The sequence below is a fragment of the Triplophysa rosa genome, linkage group LG20 (genome assembly GCF_024868665.1).
Source record: "Triplophysa rosa linkage group LG20, Trosa_1v2, whole genome shotgun sequence".
NCBI lineage: Eukaryota > Metazoa > Chordata > Actinopteri > Cypriniformes > Nemacheilidae > Triplophysa > Triplophysa rosa.
In genome coordinates, this window is record NC_079909.1 from 20,663,850 (window position 1) to 20,673,849 (window position 10,000).

At 43.8% G+C, this 10,000-nt stretch overlaps 1 protein-coding gene across 3 annotated transcripts in view; it reads left to right on the top strand.

Moving 5' to 3' along the window:
* LOC130570958 (nidogen-1-like) overlaps nt 1-10,000 on the top strand; it is a 22,249-nt gene that overhangs the window by 7,144 nt on the left and 5,105 nt on the right. For all 3 annotated transcript variants that reach the window (XM_057361513.1, XM_057361514.1, XM_057361512.1), the window contains 10 exons: nt 2,609-2,911; nt 3,013-3,245; nt 3,353-3,717; nt 3,873-4,013; nt 4,091-4,342; nt 6,080-6,280; nt 6,361-6,594; nt 6,697-6,834; nt 7,176-7,304; nt 9,994-10,000. The exon at nt 9,994-10,000 is cut by the window's right edge and continues 137 nt beyond it. In XM_057361513.1, coding sequence (XP_057217496.1) covers nt 2,672-2,911; nt 3,013-3,245; nt 3,353-3,717; nt 3,873-4,013; nt 4,091-4,342; nt 6,080-6,280; nt 6,361-6,594; nt 6,697-6,834; nt 7,176-7,304; nt 9,994-10,000 — 1,940 coding nt within the window. In that variant the 5' untranslated portion in view covers nt 2,609-2,671. The remainder of the gene's footprint in view (nt 1-2,608; nt 2,912-3,012; nt 3,246-3,352; nt 3,718-3,872; nt 4,014-4,090; nt 4,343-6,079; nt 6,281-6,360; nt 6,595-6,696; nt 6,835-7,175; nt 7,305-9,993) is intronic.

Genomic DNA, 10,000 nt, shown 5'->3' on the forward strand with positions numbered 1-10,000 from the left:
TTGTCTACATGGTTCCATACCTTTAACATCCGAAGAACTTAATTCTGTTTCACAAACAGTTCTTTGTGGTGAATAAAGGTTCTTCAGATTCTAAAAAAGGGTCAGAAAGAGATGGTTCTTTAAAGAACCTTTGACTGAATGCTTCTTTGTGGAACCAAAAATGATTCTTCCATGGCATAGCTGTGAACAAGTTCTCAATCACCTTTAAATCAACTTTAAAAAACAAAACTGAAATTGAAACATTTCTCCTCTCATATAAAAGTATTTCATTGATTATATGATGCATTGGATTTTATTATTTGCGTTGTTTTGGACCCCTTTAGAGACTCGCAGCTGTATGACGTACAGCACTTTCATTATCTTTGTGTTTCCCATAATTACTCATTGCTGTGAATTCCTCTCTTTGAGCGGTGAGATGTGTGTTGAGTTCCTCCAGGTGGCTTTGATATGTCGTGCCCTCCCCTGAGGCCACGCTCCACCTCCCCCGTGTGAAACAGCTGCAGAGGGTGACGGGGGGATTAGTGAGGGTCACGGCTCAAATCTCTCATTTTATATCCATTCCAAACATTCATTCCACATGTGTAGAACTGGCATTTGGGTCAGTGTGAAGAGGAACATCCTTCTGTCGCTGATGGACCGCTGTCCTGCAGAGTTCAACTCAAACACACCTGAATCAACTCACGAATGTCTTCAAGATCACTTGAGATCTACAGGCAGGTGTGTTTGATCAACTCTGCAGGACATTGAGCGCTATGGTCATAAACACATACGAATGTGATAAAACCCCCCCAGTTTTCCCCAGTTTGCGGCCATGTGTTGATAGACAATCTTGCCCTTTCCAATATGGCGGCACTGTTGATTTAAACTTCAGTGGCCAAAATCTGATTCCTCCACCTCGGCTCTTTCATGTCTGCATCACAACAGAGCAAAATGAGTTAGACACTGAGCTTTAGTGCTTGTTGAAAACTTTTGGTGTGTGTTTGACTTTGAACATTGAAGAATAGATGTTGTGTAATGTGAGCCGGTGTTGACACGACTGCAGATGACCCATGGGAATGAGAAGAGTTCTGTCAGGTTCCGTTGGAGTATCTGAGGTGTCTTCCTGCTGTTTGAGGATCAATCCATCAGAGCTTTGATCCCTCGTGTGTCTCTTCAGGACTTCCCGTCTTAAAAAGACACGCCAGATGAGAGAGATTTCCTCTGTGCACTTTAGTTAGTTTAGTCATGAAATGAGGACTTCTTTTGAACAGGTCAGAGGTCTTTTTTCACATGTAGTGGTGTGATTGAGGAAAAGATTGTTTTGTGTTTGCAAATTAAGTACTGATGCTTTATAATAACGATAATATAGTACAAATTTACAGCCGTGGAAAGAATTACGAGACCATACCAAATATCCATTTCAAATCAGCATTTCCAGCATTGTGGACATTCCAGTCCAGTGTCCAGTGAAATAAGGTCATCCAAAAGCAATGTGAACGACTGACAGCATGACAAGACACATGAAAACTGTGATAAAAATCCAGATTATCACATCAAAAAATAATTTATGAACTTTTCCTAAATACATACTCTTGTGTTGCTTAAAAGTGAATCTTTCAGGTCTGAAAATATACACAGCATCTTTTCTGTTATTTTCACCTGTTTCTCCGGTTTCATTTTCTGCAAATAAATGCAAATAGAAACAAGATTTTGATTTGAAATTTGGTAGAAATATTGTTAGTTGTTCACAGAATAAAACAAAAACGATCATTTTACCTAAACACATACCTATAAAAGCAAATTCAGGAAAAACTGTAATGGTGCTTTAATATAGTCTCTTAATTATTTCCACGGCTGTATATCGCACAGACATGAGATGCACCTGCACTTATAGAATATGTTTCCTCAAGGTCCTGTAGATCTCAGGTGTGTGTTCAGGTTCATACATGTCATGTTGAACACATAATTATGGGGGTTTGCTGGAGGTTCGTTGTTGTTATTTTGAAGATGGTCACTCATCGTTGTGTTTTGCTGTGTGGAGACAGTATTGTTTTTATTGTGTGTTGAGAAATGTGTTGAACAGATGGATTGAATTGTCTTTATTGATACTCTTCTGTCCATATTATATTAATGAAACACTATCGATACATGTCACCAGGTGTGTCTCAGAGAGGAAATATTCAGTCAGATTCTCAGCTATGATTTATTGGATAAACTCAGTCTCACGTTTCTCCTGAAACTGATTATAGGAGAAATAAAAGAGAATCAAATGAGAGTTTAAAGAGTATGGATGTGTAAAATGAATGTAGATTGTAGATTTGTGTTTTTGGATTCTTCTGTTAGTTTTGAGCCGGTGTTGTTAACTCGTGTCATTATGAACTTTTACTGCTTGTCATAAGGTTGCATTCCAGTTAAAGTGATGCTTTAGACGCTCCCTGCAGTTTTACTGTAAACACTTTTACACACCACACATCATCATTATGACCGTAAGATCACAGAGAGACGGCACACTGTTTGTGTTTATGAGGCGTCAGGTGAATGATGTTTGTCTGTTCACATGCATCATTATTACGTGTCACACCGTCATTCAGGCGATGATGATGATGATGTTCTGTTGTGTTTTTCTCAGGTCAGTACCAATGGCTTCATATCACTGGCTGAACCCACGGCTGAATCTGAGTATCTGAGGAAAATGCCAGCGGAGTTTGGTATGATCGCAGCGTTCATGGGCCATCTGGACACCAGTGATGGATTTGGTAAAGTCTATTTCCGGCAGGACAGAAGTCCAGACGTCCTCCGGCGAGCCACCGGTCATATTGCCCGTGCGTTTCCCACTGATGACGAGATCGAACCCCTTCACCTCCTCATCATTACCTGGGAACACGTGACGCCTCAAGGTGCAACAGGCAGAGGAGACGAGATTCAAAACATGGTATGAAGTCTTCAGAATCTTAGATTTAATGCTTTCAAAACTAAAACAGACGGTTGGTGTTTCATAGTAAATCAACTTCTCCATAAATCCATCTATTGCAGAGAAATACCTTCCAGCTTGTGGTGGCGAACATGGAGTCGGCGTCTTACGCCATCCTTCTGTACCCTAAAGACGGTTTGCAGTTTGTCTCTACACCCGTAGACGATGAACATCGGCTCGCTCAAGTTGGGTTCAATGAAGGGTTGATCTCACACTGGTTAGGGTGGTCTAAGACTCAGGGTTCATATTATCAGATCACAGACGAGAGCGAGGAGTCTGTCAGAGCGCTCACACAGTAAGTGCTCAAAAACATCTGCATTCAGTTTTCTTTTCTTTTTAAGAATGGCCGCATCAGAAGCTTTTGAAATATGAACGTGTTCTCTCTCTTTTTCAACCCTTCAGAAAAACCAACTCGGGCACCCGTGGCGTTTGGGTCTATGAGATCGGCACGTCTCCATTATTCAGCTCCATCACACCTGGGGCGATGACATCAGAGGTGACATCAGAGGAGATGACGGACACAGAGACGGCCGCCCCTGTCACCGAGACGTCTGCATCTCAAACCTTCACTCCGTTTGTTTATTATGATGAATTTCCGACTTCCGAGCAGATCCCGTTTACAAGCTCGGTCACAGAAGAGCCGGTTTCATCCACTGAACATCAGTCTGAGTCTCATTATCTACGACCACGCCGACCGCCTCTGTCACCACGACAGCCACAGAACCCTCAGATTGTGGTCGTGGATGAAGTTGATCTGGATGTCAACGGTGAGAGGGAATTTATAATCTTTATGTAGACAATAGTTATAAATGTACACATTAATATTAAAAACAAATCAAAATGTTCAGGGAGTAACTTTTATGTGAATAAACATATTCTACTTTAATAATCAGTCCTATCGCATGTTTTTTTTTTTGCGCAGTGTTTGCATACAATCACGAGACGTGCTCCAGCGGCACACACACGTGTTCAGTATTTGCTGACTGCAGAGATTATTCCAGCGGATACTGCTGTCATTGTAAACCTGGTTACTATGGCAACGGCAAAGACTGCGTCGCTGAAGGTACGAACGCCGATCAAACTGATGATAAACTTGCGATACGATGTTTGTGCATGAATGCTTCTTTTCTAAATGTCCAGGTAAACATCAGAGAATGAACGGGAAGGTGAACGGCACAGTGTATGTTGGGAATTCTCCATCTTCTGTTGAGTTCTCGAACAATGACCTTCACTCGTATGTGGTGACCAATGACGGTCGAGCGTACATCGCTGTCAGCAGCATCCCGCCCAGCATCGGTCCGTCTCTTCAACCGCTTCCTGCTCTGGGAGGAAGCATCGGCTGGGCGTTCGCCCTCGTGCAGCCCAACTATCAGAACGGCTTTAGCATCATTGGTAACACACTGTTTTCTCATCATTTTACATTGTCTGAGGCAAAAAAAACTCCCGTTTATTTCTTAACTCGCATCTAAGCAAGTCACACGTCTGTACACCAAAGTTTGATTCTTCACCAAAAGTAAGCTATTTATGAATCATGAATCATGTGACACTGAAGTTATGTAGTGACCAGTGTTGGGTAAGTTACTTTGAAAAAGTAATTAATTGCTAGTGACTAATTACATATTCAATAGTGTAATTAGATTACTGTACAAATGACTCTCTCTAAAAAGTATTTAATTACTTAATTAATTTCTATATTCTACATCAACCTTGATTAGAATTGATTCAAGGATAGACATGAAACGGCTTATTTAATTAATTCAAATAAATCATAAATAACTACATAAATTATTCTTATCAACTGACCAAAGTATACAAATGTGAGAAGGTTACATTAGAGCATTTAAAGTTAGACTTATAATTTTTATGTGATTTCCACTATCAAATATATTAGTATTTAGTTCAATTACATCAGAACAAAATGTAATGAAATTACAGAAAATATAGGAGTAATCCCTTACTTTACTTTTCAAGGGGAAAGTAATTAAATTACAGTAACTAATTACTTAGCAGAGCGTGTGAGCGAAGCGGAGCTCCGCTCAGTATTTCGCTCAATGACCAAGCAAACGCTCCACTCACGTCACGCTCACGGGTAAACCAAATCCCGCTCAGATCCCGCACCGACATTAAATGTGTCTAGTAAGCCTAATTGTTTTCAGTTTATAATAAACTTCTTGAATAAATGTCTCAGTTTGAGTAGTAGGCTGATAAAGAGCAGTTATGTTTCAGTTCGACATTCTGTGACATTACAGCCTATATTTTTGTCACTTTTTATGCAAAGAGTGCCTAAAATAACCGTATAATAACTGATAAAGTATATTTGATTTTCGTTACTTTATTTCCGCGAACATATAGCTGTCATAGTGCAACATTCAAAACAAACTCACAAAAGATGAAATGCACTATATGAACACTTTTATTATTACTGGGGTTGATAAAAGAAACAGGTTCTAAAGAAAAACAGACCAAAACAAGGGGAAATGCGGTCTTAAAAGTTCACACCTCAATCGTTACAGCATTTTAGAATGTACTTTTAGAAACTTGGACAAAGTAGCTGTGTCTTCGAAGGCTGCGTCCTCCGGAGATCACATTCGTCGACCTCGGCCTTATATGACATCGAGGTTTATTCAGGTTTTATTTCAGAAAAGCAACTTTTACATTGGGTAAGTGACACTGCAATGTCTTCTTACTAGAAATTTCTAGAAATTTTATGCTTTTTAATTGAAATGAGCCTGTATCAAACCTCTGGTCGCCCGTGCTCCTCCGCAAATGGACGAGGCGTTTGTAGTTGATGCGCATGCCGTTGCCATTGTGCTATTATTCAGGCTCATGCGGTGTACATGGAACAGTAATCCAGCAGCAAAAAGCAAATCACCGAGAGGGCTGAGCGAGCGACTCTGAGCGGATTGAGCGAGTGGAGCGTAATTTTCCGAAAGGCGCTCTCTGCTCTGCTACGCTAAAAAGTCCAAGAGTTGATGTTTCTCATTCCTCTCGTGCCTCAGACATATGAAGTTCATCAGAGCATTCCTTCATCTTCAAGCTGAGTTGTTGGCGAGTGGAAACACATGCTCGGCCTGGAGTTCTGCGATGTCTGGATTTCTCTCGAGCTCATGGTTGTTCTTGTATCCACAGGAGGGGTGTTCACCCGACAGGCCGAGGTGACCTTCCATCCCGGTAATGAGAAGCTGATCATCAGACAGCAGTTCAAAGGCATCGATGAACACGATCACCTGCTGATCAACACAGAGCTGGACGGCAGGATCCCCGAGATCCCTCGAGGAGCCACGGTTCAGGTCGACCCCTACAAAGAGATCTATCAGTATTCCAGCAACTGTACGTGTCTCATTATACACGAGAGCAGTTCTAGTGTAGAAAGATCACGTGAGATTTCTAATGTAAAGTCTGTTTTTCAGTGATAACATCGTCCTCACGACGGGACTACACTGTTAACATGCCTGACGGGAGCGGGCACACGCGGAGCTACCTGTGGACGCAGACCATTCGATTTCAGAGCTGTCCGCACCAGGAGAACATGAGCTCCGCACCACCCAGCCAACAGCTCAGCGTCGATCAAATCTTCGTCATGTACGACGCTGGAAACCAACTGATCCGATTCGCCATGAGCAACAAAATCGGCCCCATTCACAGTGAGCAAACGTCTGTTTCAGACATCGCATAGGTTTTGAAGTGAATAAACACGGACTGAAGTTTGTTTTAGGAATGTTACAGTCTAAACGTTCTCATTTCAGGTGGAACTCCAGAACAGAATCCGTGTTTCACAGGCAGACATGGATGTGACACGAACGCCGTCTGTCGTCCAGGTCAAGGGAAAGATTTCACCTGCGTGTGTGCTGCTGGTTTCAGCGGTGATGGACGCGTTTGTTACGGTAACACAATCGTTTCCCGGTCTTCATCTCTAATGCTCAGTGTGTATTTGCAGGATGACCAAAAACATTCTCAGAACATTGACTTCAGACATCTGTGTCGAGTTATCTGGAAGCTTATGTTGAGCCTGTGGATTGATCGCAGTCTGCTTATTGAAATGAAGCTGTGAAAGACATCAAAGAATCTGCTGGTTTCAGTCCACATGCACTGCGCTCTTGTATATACAGGGTTTCCATTCATGAGATTGGGCCTTTGTGAAGAATTCAAGCCTCCTCCTCAAGGCTTTCATCAGAACCACTCCTGTCATGAACTTTGATATTCTCTCTCTCTCTCTTGTTCTCAGATGTTGATGAGTGTTCAGAAACACCTCAGATTTGTGGACCTTATGCGATGTGCATCAACCAGCCTGGAAGCTTTCGGTGTGAATGTCTGGATGGTTTTCAGTTTGCCGCTGATGGACGGACGTGTGTTGGTAAGAGCACTGGTGTGTGAATGTGTGTGTGTAGCACTGATCTATATAAATGGCTAGAACGCTCAACCAACGGCAGGTGGTGAAGCCACCGGAAGCGATCGCGCCGCCATCTTGGTATGCCCAACAGACAGAGAGCGCCATTGACTTGCAGTCAAAATGACCATCTGAAATAACTGTTTTTCTGCTTATTAGGCGCGCGACCCGTTTTTAGTTCACATGTGTTTAAATGAATTGTTGCGTTCCAATGTTGATGATTATTTTGGGCAGAATTGCGACGAATGGACATCAGTGTATCTTGGTGAGTTGCACACATGTGTAAATGTTTAGAAATAAAGCTTCGTGACTTCATGAACATATACAGCCTCTGTATTCAGAAGAAGCACATGTGTCATTCGTCTGCGGGTCTGATGTGTACGCTGCTGTCATGAAAATGAACGTAACTCACTCTAGATGTAATAAGATGGGAAAATTCCAGACTTTAAATAATTACCCGTTTACATGCTTAAGACCAAATTTGCGTTGTAAGAATGTACAGTGAGACTTTAGATATAAAAACGGGGTCTGGTAAGGTACTGATTTATCATTCATGTGATAACTCCCTATTCATTTAAAAGAACGTTTGAGCATACCAACATGGCGGCGCCGTACACCAGAAAACATTTCTTTCTTGCTTAGTATTTTGTCTTGTTTTCCAGTACAAATGGCTACAAAGCAAAAAAATGCAGTGTAGCATCAGCGTAATGACGTCATGAGCAATCCAGTGATTTCTATAGATCAGTGGTGTGTAGTGACGCTCTCTTCTCTTCTCTCATCTCCTCTCCTCCTCATCTCATCTCCTCCTCATCTCCTCATCTCCTCTCATCTCCTCTCATCTCATCTCCTCCTCATCTCCTCTCATCTCCTCTCCTCCTCATCTCATCTCCTCTCCTCATCATCTCGTCTCCTCTCCACATCATCTCATCTCATCTCATCTCCTCTCCTCATCATCTCATCTCATCTCCACATCATCTCATCTCCATCTCCTCATCACGCATCTCCTCCCTCTCCACATCATCTCATCTCCACCTCATCTCTCACCTCACACATCGTCTCCTCTCCACCTCATCTCATCTCCTCTCCTCTCCACATCATCTCGTCTCCTCTCCACATCATCTCATCTCATCTCCTCATCATCTCCTCTCCTCATCCACTCCTCCTCCTCATCATCTCCTCTCCACATCATCATCTCATTTCCTCTCCTCATCATCTCATCTCATCTCCTCATCATCTCGTCTCCTCTCCTCATCATCTCATCTCCTCTCCTCATCATCTCGTCTCCTCTCCACATCATCTCCTCTCCACATCATCTCATCTCATCTCCACATCATCTCATCTCATCTCCTCTCCTCATCATCTCGTCTCCTCTCCACATCATCTCATCTCATCTCATCTCCTCTCCTCATCATCTCATCTCATCTCCACATCATCTCATCTCATCTCCTCATCATCTCGTCTCCTCTCCTCTCCTCATCATCTCATCTCCTCTCCTCTCCTCTCCTCTCCTCTCCTCTCCTCTCCTCTCCTCTCCTCTCCTCTCCTCTCCTCTCCTCTCCTCTCCTCTCCTCTCCTCTCCTCTCCTCTCCTCTCCTCTCCTCTCCTCTCCTCTCCTCTCCTCTCCTCTCCTCTCCTCTCCTCTCCTCTCCTCTCCTCTCCTCTCCTCTCCTCTCCTCTCCTCTCCTCTCCTCTCCTCTCCTCTCCTCTCCTCTCCTCTCCTCTCCTCTCCTCTCCTCTCCTCTCCTCTCCTCTCCTCTCCTCTCCTCTCCTCTCCTCTCCTCTCCTCTCCTCTCCTCTCCTCTCCTCTCCTCTCCTCTCCTCATCATCTCTCCTCTCCTCATCATCATCTCTCCTCTCCTCATCATCATCTCTCCTCTCCTCATCATCTCTCCTCTCCTCATCATCTCTCCTCTCCTCATCATCTCTCCTCTCCTCATCATCACCTCTCCTCTCCTCATCATCTCTCCTCATCATCTCTCCTCTCCTCATCATCATCTCTCCTCTCCTCATCATCATCTCTCCTCACCTCATCAACTCGCCTCATCCTCTCTTCCTCTCCTCATCCTCTCGTCTCCCTCATCTATCCTCTCCCTCATCTCTCTCTCCTCTCATAACCTCTCCTCCTCATCGCATCATCTCCTCTCCTCTCCTCTCCTCTCCTCTCCTCTCCTCTCCTCTCCTCTCCTCTCCTCTCCTCTCCTCTCCTCTCCTCTCCTCTCCTCTCCTCTCCTCTCCTCTCCTCTCCTCTCCTCTCCTCTCCTCTCCTCTCCTCTCCTCTCCTCTCCTCTCCTCTCCTCTCCTCTCCTCTCCTCTCCTCTCCTCTCCTCTCCTCTCCTCTCCTCATCATCTCTCCTCTCCTCATCATCATCTCTCCTCTCCTCATCATCATCTCTCCTCTCCTCATCATCTCTCCTCTCCTCATCATCTCTCCTCTCCTCATCATCTCTCCTCTCCTCATCATCACCTCTCCTCTCCTCATCATCTCTCCTCATCATCTCTCCTCTCCTCATCATCATCTCTCCTCTCCTCATCATCATCTCTCCTCACCTCATCATCTCTCCTCATCATCTCTCCTCTCCTCATCATCTCTCCTCTCCTCATCATCTCTCCTCATCATCTCTCCTCATCATCTCTCCTCTCCTCTCCTCTCCTCTAGAAATAAA